The 14,850-nt window shown below is 40.7% G+C and overlaps 1 protein-coding gene across 1 annotated transcript in view; it reads right to left on the bottom strand.

The window, feature by feature from the left end:
• Nucleotides 1-11,402, bottom strand: part of CUL1 (cullin 1) — a 65,497-nt gene extending 54,095 nt beyond the window's left edge. The window contains exon 1 of the mRNA XM_005862818.2: nucleotides 11,079-11,402. Within this exon, the coding sequence (XP_005862880.1) occupies nucleotides 11,079-11,218 (140 nt within the window). The 5' untranslated portion in view covers nucleotides 11,219-11,402. The remainder of the gene's footprint in view (nucleotides 1-11,078) is intronic.
• Between the last annotated feature and the right edge of the window lie 3,448 nt (nucleotides 11,403-14,850).

Below are 14,850 nucleotides of genomic sequence, written 5' to 3'. Positions count from 1 at the left end.
TACTATCATTTTAGTAATATCACAGATGGGAAAGTCAAAACACAAATTTCAGCAGAAGCCCAGTAATTTGCTCCTTTTGTGTTCCATTTCTATGGCCACTATCTTAGCTCACCTTATACGTCACACTTGGATTACTCCTCCAAGAAGTTTAGAAGTTATTTTCTTCCTGCCTTTGATCTCTTTCCTATTTCAATCCCATCTGTTTCCAGATTAATCCTCCTAAAATTTGTTTACATGAAGCCCTTAATTCTCAAGTCATATTCCAACTCTATGGACCTACGACTTAAAAAAAAAGTACAAATTCACCTGATTTTCAAGATTCACAACAACCTGGCACCATCCTTTATCCAAGCCAGTTAAACTGCCCAAGTCATCTAGTTCTTCTTACAGAGCTACTTGAGCTACCAAAGCATGTCCTCTGAAAGTGCTGCTTCCCACCTTCACCTTCCTCCCTCCAGGAAAACTCTGCAAGACTTTCCTCTTCTCTTCTTACCTAGTCACCCTTTGAGGTCCACAAACTCTACTAGTTCATGAAACTTTCTAACCATCACAGCATTGAAACCTTTCTCCCTCCTCTTAGCATCTCTGCAATGTCAGCTGTCACATTACCCATCAGATACTTCCTAACAATGAAACGAGACCATCAACATTCATCAGAGACATTCCATCTTGCACACGTATACACCCTCAACTTGACTTAGCAGGTGTCTGAGATAGCTTATAAGAATACCTGAAACATAATAAAGAACAGAAAATATAAGCCAGAATAAATATCTACAGAACAGGGAAGTAAAATAGGATGGAAATTCCAATATACAAGTCAGAATCCTAAAATTTACCGACAAAACAAAAACAAAACACACACACACATACACAAAACAAACAGAAAACTGACCTACCTATGAATTATTAGAAATAAACGTATTACACATTTGGAGTGCTTTCTGCCAAAAGTAATTTTGGTTTCCACATTTCTAAAAGCATGTAGGTAAGAAGACCAGCCATTAAGACAATTCCTATTCTGACTAAAGTTCAAATATTATCAAAGCCATCAAGAAAAAAATGAACTTTTCTATTGGCTCTAGCAGAGATGCTTGTTTCTGGACCACACAACCACAGTTACAAGTGATTAGATATAAGCTGAAAATGGCATGAGGTCAGGAGACTGTTGCTGTTCACTCACAGGGATGTTTCAGACCTAGTTCTCTATCAGAATCAATGACCAGGGAACCATTTCTACAAAAAAAAACCAAAAAACAACCCTATAGATATATGTTTACTTAGATACTTACAACTGGGAAGTTGTTTGTGTTAAAGATTAATTTAAATTGCATATAGCACTCGTTTTTGTACCCAAGCGAGCAGCCATAGGATGCCTGCTGCTCAGACGTTAAGTAAAACATGGATGGAAAGGACATGGACCTGCACTGTGTGCCTTTTTGGATTCCTAATATTTTAAACAGGATAACATAAAAAAAAACAAAAATTACATGTTATAAAGCTCCCCAATGCATCTACTCTTCAGTTCATGCAGTTTTTTCCAGTAAACAGTTTCAACCCACAAAAGGAATAGCTGTGTCCAACTGTGGAAGACTTCACAACTGTGGATGGGAGAGTTGGAAGGGATCGACCTCGGCGAACGTACCTCAATCAGACTGAGGACGTTTTTAGCAAAGGCCAGCTTAGGAGTACCCTAATTAAGTTAATAACAAGACTTCAGCCTAAGCCTGCTCCTCATGTGAAATGCTGGCCGGGAGAACCATACTTGCAGTTTTCTTGAATAGGAAGCAGACACAGAGTTTATATACAAACAGGAGGGGAATACTTCTGAGGGAGCAGTGAACCACCTTTTACAAAAGAATGGCACTGAAGGAAGAAGCACAGCCCTCCTCCCCCCCGCCCGGACAGACAGACAGACAGGGATGTGCCAACACACCAGCTTCCATTCAGTTTTTCATCAACCACACTATGTGGGGGACCGTTATCAGAAAAGAAAAAGGCACATCTCAGTGAGCTGCCAGAGAAAGCACCATGACTGTTGAGTGCATCGTCTTGCAGGGAGTGATCCATGTCTAAAGGACTCTGAAATGGGCGCACTCCTAACTCCTGGTGCCCTTTCTCCAAGTCAGGAAATTCTCGGCCTCTGGCATCCAGCTGCTCTGTCTGTAGGAATCGGGGCTCCTTCTGTCCCTTCACATACCATACCACCCACCATTCCAACACATGCTCAATTATGTGTTAAGTAATCATTTTTTTACTTTCTATGATGAGTATAAAAAGTAAATATGACCAATAATTAGGAGAAAAATGATCAAATCTAAAATTACTTTTAAAGCAAAAACAAAATAGATTCAGAGGAAAGATTAAATATAGAAGTTAGGAGGAAATAAGAAAACGAAAATCCACAAGGAGGTAAAAATAAACTAAAAATCTAAAAGGCAATAAAATAGAGGCTTCATTCAGCAGTCAATGGGTTAGTGTTTTATACTAGGGCAGCCAGAGTCTGGCAAACCCACATATTTGACTTTTAAAACTTGAGGTTATTTCAGAAGGTTCCTGGAAGACCTCTTTGGAAGCAGACACTTGGCCCTCTTGGGATCTGCCCAGATCACCTCACAGGCAAGCAGGACGGTTCTGTAGGTGGCAGTTGGTGGTGAAGAGCCAAGTCTGCTTCTGCTTCGGAGATAGGCCGCACACCTCGTCACCCTGGAACTGTTCAATCACTTGCCAAGGCACACCTTTTGCATGATTAGTAGGGACAAGTCACCGTGAAAAGGGTCACATCAGATGCAAAGAGGTCTCAGGCAAAGCCACACAAGCTCATCTTTCTGCAGACATTTCCCAAACATCTCCCCCTACCTCAGATGCTAGGAAAAGATAGGCCATTCCTGCTGTGGGTGTGGTCACATACCTGACTGTGACACACAGTGGCTACTGTAATGCTGCGAAGGTCTGGATGTCTCTGTGACTCTACAGTACCAGGCCTCATCTAAAGGGGAGGAGGGGAACCAATTTGCGACTTTTGGTTACTACCAAACTCAAACCATTTTCACCTTCTAAACGGCAATTCAATTAAAACAAAACTAAACAGAATAGAACCATTTTCTACTGCCACTTCTTAACCAACAGAACTAAGAGTTGAAATTCCAACAATGAATTTGTAATAAGATCATTTGCAAAGACTTTCACTACAAAGTGGCCAGAGCAGCAGGCCTACCGTCAGCCAGTACAGTCTGTCGGCAAAATTATGAAAGAACTAAGTCCTCTCCAGGCTGTGGTTAGACAGAATTCGAAGGGTGATATCACAAAGCAAATCAGTTTGCATCTAAAAGCATATTCCAAAAGCAAAGATTGCTTGTAACTAACTGTAAGATCTATTTACAAATATTTGAAGTGCTCTGAATATATATACACCATGAAGCACACAAAAAAAGCTGAAAGTACCATATTCATACTAATAAAAAACAAAAACTCAATTCTAGAGGCAACAATCCTATACAATAAAAGGCTAATATGCAAATTGACCAAACAGGGAACGACTGGTCACTATGACGCACACTGACCACCAGGGGGCAGACGCTCAACGCAGGAAATGGCCCCTGGTGGTCAGCGCACTCCCATAGGGGAGTGCCACTCAGCCAGAAGCCGGGCTCACGGCTGGCGAGTGCAGGGGTGGTGGCGGAAGCCTCTCCCGCCTCCACGGCAGCACTAAGGATATCCGACTGTTGGCTTAGGCCAGTGGTTGGCAAACTGCGGCTCGCGAGCCACATGTGGCTCTTTGGCCCCTTGAGTGTGGCTCTTCCACAAAATAGCACGTGCGGGCGCACACGTACAGTGCGATTGAAACTTTGTGGCCCATGCGCAGAAGTCGGTTTTCGGCCTGGGCAAGTCTATTTTGAAGAAGTGGCGTTATAAAAAGTGGGGGATGTCGGTCGGTCGGGCGACAGGAGACGCGGCGCGGGGGAGGTGTGCGCGATTCATACACAAGTTGAGCGAGCTAGTCAGTCAGCAGTCTCATTGTGCAGTGGTTAATGCTAGTCGCATCTGCAAATCGCGCGGGTGACAAAAGTAAAGTTTATTAAGTCAATTTTAGGGAACACTGTGGAGTGAAAGAAAATGTAGTGTCAAGGATTGAGAAAGGTATGTTGAGATGGTTTGGACATATAGAGAGGATGAACGAAAGGAGATAGTCGAAACAAGTATACAAGACGAGTGTGGATGGGAGAGTTGGAAGGGATTGACCTCAGCAAACGTACCTCAATCAGACTGAGGACGTTTTTAGCAAAGGCCAGCTTAGGAGTACCCTAATTAAGTTAATAACAATGTACCTACCTATATAGTTTAAGTTTAAAAAATTTGGCTCTCAAAAGAAATTTCAATCGTTGTACTGTTGATATTTGGCTCTGTTGACTAATGAGTTTGCCGACCACTGGCTTAGGCCCATGGGAGTGGGCCTAAGTTGTCAGACATCCCCCAAGGGCGCCCAGACTGCGAGAGGGTGCAGGCCGGGCTGAGGGATTCCCCCACCCGCCCCGCCCCAAGTGCACGATTCTCGTGCACCAGGCCTCTAGTGCAATGTAATTATGAATTCTGTAGGTTCTTAAGGATAGATACAATTTCTCAATCCTAAAAACTACTTTAATAGTACCAGCTCAATAGTGAAAGGTAGAGACAATTTTCATTTGGTTAAGGAAAACTAACAAAAACTAATCAAGTGTATTTTTAAATGCATGCTATATACTGAAAATCTAGAAAGCACAGATCATTTTTTAAAAAATCATCATAAGGCCCTAACCAGTTTGGATCAGTGGATAGAGCATCGGCCTGCGGACTGAAGGGTCCCAGGTTCGATTCTGGTCAAGGGCATGTACCTTGGTTGCGAGCACATACCCAGTAGGGAGTGTGCAGGAGGCAGCTGAATCGATGTTTCTCTCTCATCGATGTTTCTAACTCTCTATCCCTCTCCCTTCCTCTCTGTAAAAAAATCAATAAAAAAATATATTTAAAAAAAAAATCATCATAAGCCCAATACTACGAATAGCCATGTTCAATAAGGGCGGTAATTTTTTTTTCTTTTCAAAAATAGGGTGTGCCAGGGGTTCACAGTACACATACCACTTTATATCTTGCTTTCACTCTTACTGCAAGCATTATTACGTGTCAATGAATACTCAATTTATTTTTAATGGCTATTTATGGTCATTAAGTACCAAATTCTTACTATTAAAGACAGAGGCTGTTTCCAACTGTTTCCTATTATTATTCTGAATAGCTTGCACATTCAATCTGAATACAACTATGTTTTTGGGATAAAGTTTAAAAAAAATCACTGAACCAGGGTACATTTTCAAATTTCAAATTTAGAAATATAAAGACATATTGATATTTCTAAATTTCTCTACAAAAAGATACTAGCAAACTAACATTCGTACCTGACGATGGAGGTGCTCTGGCTCCCCAACTCCTGCCAACACTGGCTATAATCACTTCTTTAAAACTCTTTTCAACCTGACAGGTTAAAACTTTTAATTCTTCATTTCCTTAATAATTATGAAGTTGACCATTTCCCCATATGCCTACTGACAATTTGCACTTCGTTTTGTGAACCAGTTACAACCCTTAGCGCCTCTTTCTGAGTATAAATACATGAGAATGGCAGCTCACATTTGAAAAAAAAAAAAATGAACTGTATCTCTATGTCTAGATTTGATGTACGCCATGCTCATTAGGTGAGCAAAGTAAGGTTAATATAAGACCCTGAATAAAAAGTACAAGATAAAATACCCAAGTACATTCTTCAAGCTATATGGTTATTTCCAAATGGACATGGATCATCTCTAATCTACTGCGAGAACAAAATGTTACTCTTTCTATGTGATCTGTTTTTCTGAGATTTTGAGTTTCTATAAAGGGAAGAGAATTCTGTAGCTGGAATCTTCCCTTTGGACCCCCAGCTTCTTTGGAAGAACCGGGGAGGGTAAAACATGTCAACCTGAGAGAGTGGCAGCGGTAGCTGCGACATGAGCATACAGCTGGCAGGTGCAGAGAGGCAGTGGGACCAGCATGTCTTGGCACGTCATTCCTGTAGAGCACCTGCTGCGGCTGCCAATGGCTCAGCAGGTCTACTCTGGGTGAAGTGAGCCCCGCTCCAGGGACGAGTTGTGTCACAGAACAGAGGTTAAATGTGAACTATGAATATGCTGATATTATAACTTACTAGGAACACTGAACGTGATCCTTAGTGTACTGTTGGGGAAAAGATTTTTAAAAGAATCTTTATGGTTGAAAGTATTGCAGCTGTCCCCTTTTTTCTCCCCAATGACCTCTTCCTCCCACCCACTACCCCTCCTTCACCAAACTGGGGGAAAACATTTTGAAAAAACAGGCCAAGAAAATGGAATGAACTAATTCAGCTCACAGAACTACAGGGAGAAAAACAGAAACTTTAAAATTTATGAGAACTAATGCAGAGAGAAAGAAAGAGAAAGACATCAACATGGAAGTTTAAATTGATTCCCAGGGAAGCTAAAATGATAGTTTGAGGAGTATAATGACAGCAGAAAAACAACAACAAAAAAACGATTTTGACCTGGAAGTGAGGGAAGGTAGACCTGGGCCTCACAAAAACAAAGAGAAACTTCAATCGGACAGCCCAGTGCCTAGACTAGATATGACTGGGTCTGTCAGCTATGCCATATAGGAGATAAATTTGCATAGCATTCCCTTCCTAAGTGCCTGTTCCACTAGCAGGACCCTGGCCTGTCCTCTGAACCAGGCATGACACAGGAAATATAATGGTGCCCACAAATTGATAAGAAACTTCATTTCCTATTTCAAGTTCAAAAGAAAGGAAACTGACTACTATCAAGGAGTACTGGACAGGAGAGCTCCTGTATTTTACTGCAAAAAGAAAAGTCATTATTTAACTACATATATGCATGTGGGACATCCCAGGAAACTGCAACTGCATGGAAGTGCTCAACAAGACACAGAGTGGGGAACAAGGGCTCAAGGCTAAAACTTCAGTAGAAAATGAAGCCTCTGTGAAGTGGCTGGAAACAAAGGAAACTGAACTAGATCCTTCTGACTCAGATGCTCTGAGACCTTTTCCTTCTCCGAATTCCATTCTCTTTCCTTTGCCATTCTGAGCTGGAAAAAAACAAGAAAAACGTTTATGCTGCCTAACAGCCCAAAGTCCTATTACATCGTCCTATTCAATACTCCACAGGTTCCTAAGGGCTCTAAGAATATCACTTCACATCTAGAAGTAGGTTCCTTTTTCTAGAAAACATGGCAGGCCTGTCTCCAGGATAAATAAAAGTGAACAAATTAGCTTTATTAGATTGTTCTAATCTAATCTACCAGTTAGACATATGGGAAGAAAAGGGTTCCTCCATTCTTTCTCTCAACCAGTTTTCCAATCCTCTCTTGCTTAATAAGGTTCTTTACCCTTTGAAGAGTAACCCCAGAAGAGTGAGGTGCAGTCTGCTCCTTCTTCCCGGGACCAAAAGTGCCTGCTAACCTGAAACATAACCTCACAATCCCATGTGTCAGATGTCACTGTAAACCAGCCTGTAGGAAAGTATTTTAAGGAGCGATACAGTTAAGTGGGTCCATGGGAGACTGAATATACACCTGGAAGAAAATAACTTAAACAGAAACAAAACTGTTATGCAAACTGAACTGGCATAAAACTGTAGTCATAGCAACACATAATTTCAGGAAGTACTATATATCTTAAAATGACTTAAATGGAAGTGAAGATGTGCTCTAGAAAAATGTGTCAGATGACTCAAAGTTCTACTTATGACAATAACACTAATACTAAAAATGCAGGTGAAAGGAGGAGTTCAATTCTAGGATTTCAATAATCAAATTAATAAATACAAGTAGACATTCTACTGTTTTATCTGTATCCTAAAAGTTAATATAATAAGAGTTTATCAGCCTGGCCGACGTGGCTCAGTGGTTGAGTGTCAACCTATGAACCAGGAGGTCACAGTTCAATTCCCGGTCAGGGCACATGCCCAGGTTGCAGGCTCTATCCCCAGTATGGGGCATGCAGGAGGCAGCCGATCAGTGATTCTGTATCATCATTGATGTTTTTATCTCTCTCTCCCTCTCCCTTTCTCTCTGAAATCAATAAAAAATTTTTTTAAAAACAAAGAGTTGATCAAAACACCCTTCTTTGGAACTTCATAAGGAAAATACAGAAAATACTTTGAGAAATGCGATTCATCCAAATATAAATCCTGAGGCATATAGGAGATAAAAGGCAGTTTCTATATTTAGACTACTAAGAATTTTAGTTCTGGCATCATCATTTATCAGTAGTTGTTACAACAATTAGGTGAGTTACTTGAGGTTTTGGAGACCAGGTTTCTGACATCAAGGGTTACTACACCAACCTTCCTGGGTGGTTTAAGCCTTAAATAAGATGTAGGTGGTCCCTAGCACAATGCCTGACACACAGGACTCAAACTGTGGCTATGATTTCATAAATAATATCTTAAGATTTAAAGTTAGATTCTCCACTCTTAATTAATTTATGTAACTGTTATTGTCTTAGACCAAACTGGAAGGCAAAAAAATAGCACTCAATTTAAGAGTATTATTCCTAAAATATTTAAAATTGTAATTATTATAACAACTACAAATTATAATTACTTGTAGAATAAAAGAATTCAGTAATTGCTGCAAGCAGACAAAGTCTACTTTCTTAGAGAGAATACTAAAAGCAAAACATCCTATTGGGTAAAAGACCAATCTGATTTAGTAAAAAATTACACATTAAGAAATTCCCCAGAGATAATAAAAATTCCTTGATCTCCACATTAATGCTCCCGTTTTTTTTAAAAGCCAGAAATCCAACCAAGTGCCTTGTCTAATCTCTGGAATCACATCTTCAGCTCTACTACAAAAAAAACACACACAAAAAAACTGTCATACCCAAAAGGCCACAACCCTCTTGAGTGGAATAATATCCTCTCATTTGCAAAGATTCTATCCTGCTTAAAAGTGTTCCCTGTATTATATGATCTAGCAATCCCACTCCTACGTATGTACCCAAGAGAAATGAAAACACAGGTGCACACAAAAACTCACACAATATTCATAACAGCTGCATTGTTCCTGACAGCCCAGAGTGGACACGACCAGATATCCCTCACTGATGAATGGAAAACATGCGTCATGTTCACACAAGTTAGCCATTAGAACAAATGAAGCACCAACCCTGCTACAAAAAGGATGAGCCTGGAAATGTTATTATCTTAAGTGAACAAAGCCAGTCATGAAAAGCCACATCCTGTGTGATTCCATTTACATGAAGCGTCCAGAACAGGCAAATTCTTAGAGAAAGAAAGTAGATCAGGGGTTGCCAGAGGCTGGGGGAGGAGAGAATGGAGATGACTACTAATGGGTACAGAGTTTCTTTTGGGGGTGATAAAAATGTTCAAAATTAGAAAATGGTTATGGTAGCACAACTGTGACTATACTAAACACCGCTGCATTGTATACTTTTTAAAAAGGATGAATTTTATAGTATGTAAATGATATTCAATAAAGCTGTTATTTTTAAAAAAATATTCTACAGAAGTGTATACATATACACATTATGAGTATGTGTACACACCTATAATAAAATTTAAATTTAGAAAGGAACATACAGTTTTGTATCTACTTAAATTAATGTAAAAGTTTTAAAGATTTTAAAATAGTAGCATAGTTGTGGGTATACTGGAAAATCATCTAACCAAGTTTGACAATCATTGATACATATTAATGACAAACATAAATATCCATTAAACTAGAAACTTTAAACTCCTAGAACCAGCAAATCAGTAGCAATCTGCTCTCTATTAAGTTAGCTTATATTTCAATTTATTATACTTAAATGGCATCAAGAAACTACAAGTTAAATAGTCTATCACTGAATATATAATGGAGATGGGAGCTACATCTTTTGCCCTCCACCCCACATAACCTCCATAGCACACGGCACAGTCCCTTGCACACACCATGCACTACGAAATGAATGAAATACTTTTTAAAAATACCATGTTTGTAAAAACAGAGCATAAAGTAGAACTTTAGCTCTGTGTAGTAACCCTTTAGATGGGTCAGCAAACTTTTCCCATACAGGGCCAGAGAGTAAATGCTATCAGCTTTGTGGACCAGACCATTTCTGATGCAACTATCCAACTCTTCTCCATCTACCCTATGAAGGCAGCCACAGGTAACATGGAAACCAACCCCCAACCCCCACAACCAGCGCTGTCCAACAAAACTTTCTGCCATGAGGGAAGCAGTCTACTATCTATCTACAGAGCACTTGAAATACAGCTACTGCACCTGGCCAGTGTGGCTCCATGGTTGAGCATCAACCCATGAACCAAGACGTCACTGGTTTCTTTCCTGGTCAGGGCACATGCCCAGGTTGTAGGCTTGATTCCCCATGGGGGGTTGTGCAGGAGGTAGTAGATCAATGTTTCTCTCTCATGTCTCTCTCACCAATGCTTCTATTTCTCTATCCCTCTCCCTTCCTCTCTCTAAAATCAATAAAAACATATTTTAAAAAATGCCCCTACTGCAACATAAAAACTAAATTTTTAAAAAAATATATTTTATTGATTTTTTACATAGAGGAAGGGAGAGGGATAGAGAGTTAGAAACATGATCAGCTGCCTCCTACATACCTCCTACTGGGGATGTGCCCACAACCAAGGTACATGCCCTTGACCAGAATCAAACCTGGGACCTTTCAGTCCACAGGCCAACGTTCTATCCACTGAGCCAAACCAGTAAGGGCAAAACTGAATTTTTAATTACATAATTTAAATGACTTGAAATACAGCCACGTGTAGCTTATAGCCACTGTACTGAACAGCACAGCTTTAGACTACCAACCAGCCAATTTCACCTCTGTTCAAAAAACTTAAGAGTGACTTAATTTTTAAAGCTAAAACGAACTCATGGATGAACTGAGAGAGAAAACATGTCAAATTTCTAATAATTCTCAGATCATATTAGTAAACAGGCTTCTAAGCAAATAGCTCTCAATGCAGGCAGCAGGATACGTGTAGAGCTCCATGTATCTGGATTTTGCCATACTCTGTCTGGTGTACACCTGCTGGATTCCGGCTCTGAGGTCATCCCAGATCTGGTCAAGGCCAATCTGCTTCAGTCCATGGGGATTCTGACTCCTGTTCGATGACATTGTGAGTAATATTCTGAAGTTGTCCAGTGCAGCAATCCTTATTCAAAGTACAGCTAATCCTCCATTAGATGAAAATATACAGTATCATTCCAAATTTATTCACAGAGCTCATAAAGGATGTCCTTTAACTGTAGAGAATGAAATCTCATCGCAGGCAAACCTGAAGAAGAAATAAAGGGAATTAATTAATTCTTTTTCAATACCCCGGGGAGTTACTGAAATACTCACACACTGACAGAAATAGTCTGTAGGCATTTGCAGGCACCATGCTAATCCAGAGATTATTTATCTTTGTATGTGGAAACACTCCTATTATATATGTGCATAGAAATATGCTTATTCTTACCAACATTTGCATCATGGGGGTGCCAGAAGAAGAGAAGAAGCAAGAAATTGAAAACCTATTTGAAAAAATAATGACGGAAAACTTTCCCTACTTGGTGAAAGAAACAGACTTTTATAAGTCCAGGAAGCACAGAGTCCCAAACAATATGAACCCAAAGAGGCCCACACCAAGACACCATAATTAAAATAAGGATTAAAGACAAAGACAGAATCTTAAAAGCAGCAAGAGAAAAGTAAGGGAGTGCCCAAAGGATTGTCAGCTAATTTCTCAAAAGAAACGTTGTAGGCCAGAAGGGAGTGGCAAGAAATATTCAAAGTGATGAATAGCAAGGACCTACAACCAAGATTACTCTACCCAGCAAAGGTATCATTTAGAATTGAAGGTCAGATAAAGAGCTTCACAGACAAGAAAAAGCTAAAAGAGTTCACCACCACCAAACCAATCCTATATAATATATGCTAAGTGACTGACAGTTTGACCATTCGATCAGTTGCTATTATGCACACTGACCACCAGGGGGCAGACACTTCAACCAGTAGGTTAGCTTGCTGCTGGGGTCCAGCCAATCGGGACTGGGCGAGACGGGCCCAACACACTCTGGAGCCCTCCCATGGTCCCTCCCCGGCCCCAATCATGCACTGGTGGGTGCCTCGGCCTGGCCTGTGCCCTCTCGCAATCCGGAACCCCTTGGGGGATGTTGGAGAGCCAGTTTCAGCCCGATTTCCCGCAGGCCATGCCGAGGGACCCCACTGGTGCACGAATCCATGCACTGGGCCTCTAGTAATACATGAAATGTTGAAGGGTATTCTTTAGGAGAGGAAGGAGAAGGTGGAGGGAGAAGAAAAAAGACAAAAAAAATATGAACAATAAAACGGCAATAAATACATATCTATCAACAATTGAATCTAAAAACCAAAATAAATGAACAAGGAATCTAATTAACAAAATAAACTGATTAATAAAATAGAACCAGAGGCATGGAAACATGAAACAGATTGATGAATCTCAGAGGGAAGGGGGAGGGGAGATTAACCATAGAACTTATGTGCATATATGCATTACCAATGGACATAGACAATAAGGTGGTGAAGGCCTAGGGTGGGCCAGGACCTGGGCAGAGTGGGGGAATGGGGGGGAAGGGGGAAGAGGGGACCATCTGTATTATTCTCAACAATAAACATTTAAAAAAGAAAAGAAATATGCCCACAGAAAAAGCTGAGTAAAACTTGCATAGAGACAACTAGCATGTTGCCTTTTTTTTGTCTTCTAAAAGTACCAAACTTCAACTATATTTCTTGACCTGTATAACAACCAGAAAGAGAAACTCAAAGGAAAAAACAACAAAGGAAACTCCCAAAAGAGAGAAACACAAATAGCTTATAAATAGGAAAAAAAAAATCCACTCTCACAAATTAGAAGGCAATTTGGCAAGGCTGAGCAAAATTTAAAATGTACTCTGAATTCAGAGACCTGGGTTTGAAGCTCAGCCCCACACCTGTTCGGTATGTGGTCTTGGGTAACTTACTTAACTTCTCACTTCTCCAAGGCCCCATTCCCTAGTTTGCAAAGTGGGGCAAATCATTTTCCTAAATAGTTGTGAAGTTTAAGTTAATGTATATAAAATATTTAACAAACGGTAATTGCTATTATCTCTAAGTGTCCAAAGCTACTGCAAAATACACTTTATAACGCTCCAGGATGTTGGATCCATAGGTAAAGGGACTTTGTTATGCAATATTGTATTAAGACGGTACTTCTTAATATGGCACATTATAGACATACTTTAAGGATCATCTATGTATATCACATCACAATATGGAGGTTTTTAAACCACTACTCCTGTTAATTAACACTGAATTATTGTAATGGCGCCAGAAAATGATGTCGTTGGGAGATAAATGGTATCTGGTACAATAAGAACAGGTTGTCAAACTGCCAGGGCAAGTTTGAGTTAGCCCAGCACGTAACTCGGTGCATCCCGCATCCTCAGTGGCATTATAGCGCTTCATAAACTTGGGCATAGTAGGTCATGTTTATGGAATAAGTCCGAACTACTGAAACCTAAATCATCTCTACTATTTGTCATCTAAGCTAATGAACTTAACATTTTATGAAGGCACAATACTATTCCTGATCCTAAATGTATTTTATGTCATATCCTATATAATAAAACCCTATTATGCAAATAGACCGAACAGGGGAACGACTGGTCGCTATGACGCACAATGACCACCAGGGGGCAGATGCTGAACACAGGAGCTGCCCCTGAGGCAGTGCTAAGAAGCAGCGAGCGGGGAGCAGGCCTAAGCCGGCAGTTGGACATCCCCTGAGGGGTCCCGGACTGCAAGAGAGCGCAGGCCGGGCTGAGGGGAGCCCCACCCCCACCCCCAAAGTGCACGAATATTGTGCACCGGGCCTCTAGTATTCAAATAGATATGTTTGAATGTGGGACAGAAAAATGCCCAACAAGAATTCCCTCAAGTTTTAAGAAAACTAACAACTCAGCAAATGTTTCCTAAATATAATTTCAATCTGAGTTTCCTTTCATCTATCTTGAGAAGATCATACCAACACCCCACCTGATAGTCATTGGGGTGTTTTGGATGGGTGCTACTACCACCTGATAGCATCACCTATTTAAACCTACACTCTCTTCTCTGGCACTTATTTAATTGTCCCCTAAGTGGAAATTACCACTTAAATTCTCCAGTCCAGATTTCTCTGAACTCCAGGCCTGTCTATATCCAACTGCCTCAGTAACATTTGCTGATGTCTCAAGCCCAACAGGTGTATAGTTGAACTCAGGCTCTAGCCCCAGACTCCATTCTCCACAATGTTGCATCTCATTAAGTGGCAACTCCATGTATCCACAAATCAGAAACCTATCACTTCCCCATGTATTCCTCACACAGCAGCTGAGTCTAAGACTGCAGATCTGATGAGATTGCTATCCTGAGAGCAATGAGGGCAAGAGGGGGCAAAGTAGTTGGAAGCAGAGAAATCCTTACTGCACCACCATCAGATCTTTTCTATCTCTTCACTTACCTCTTACCAACTCCCCTTCATCCCCTCGGTACAGCACAGACTCCTCCCTTTCTTGGGCACTCTGGTCTCCTCCCCACTCCGAGGATCTTTGCATTTGCTGCTGTTTCTGCCTGGAAAGTTCTCCCTCTTCATCAAGTTGTTTTCCAGCTACACTTCCAGCCAGGTCAGATTCACTAGGGAGCTCCCAGACAGGTCAGGTTTGCCCATTTCACAGGACTTTCCCTTCTTAACTATTATTCAA

Source organism: Myotis brandtii, unplaced genomic scaffold (genome assembly GCF_000412655.1).
Source record: "Myotis brandtii unplaced genomic scaffold, ASM41265v1 scaffold168, whole genome shotgun sequence".
NCBI lineage: Eukaryota > Metazoa > Chordata > Mammalia > Chiroptera > Vespertilionidae > Myotis > Myotis brandtii.
Note: the sequence above shows the minus strand (reverse complement) of the source record. Positions and strands in the feature narration are given on the sequence as shown.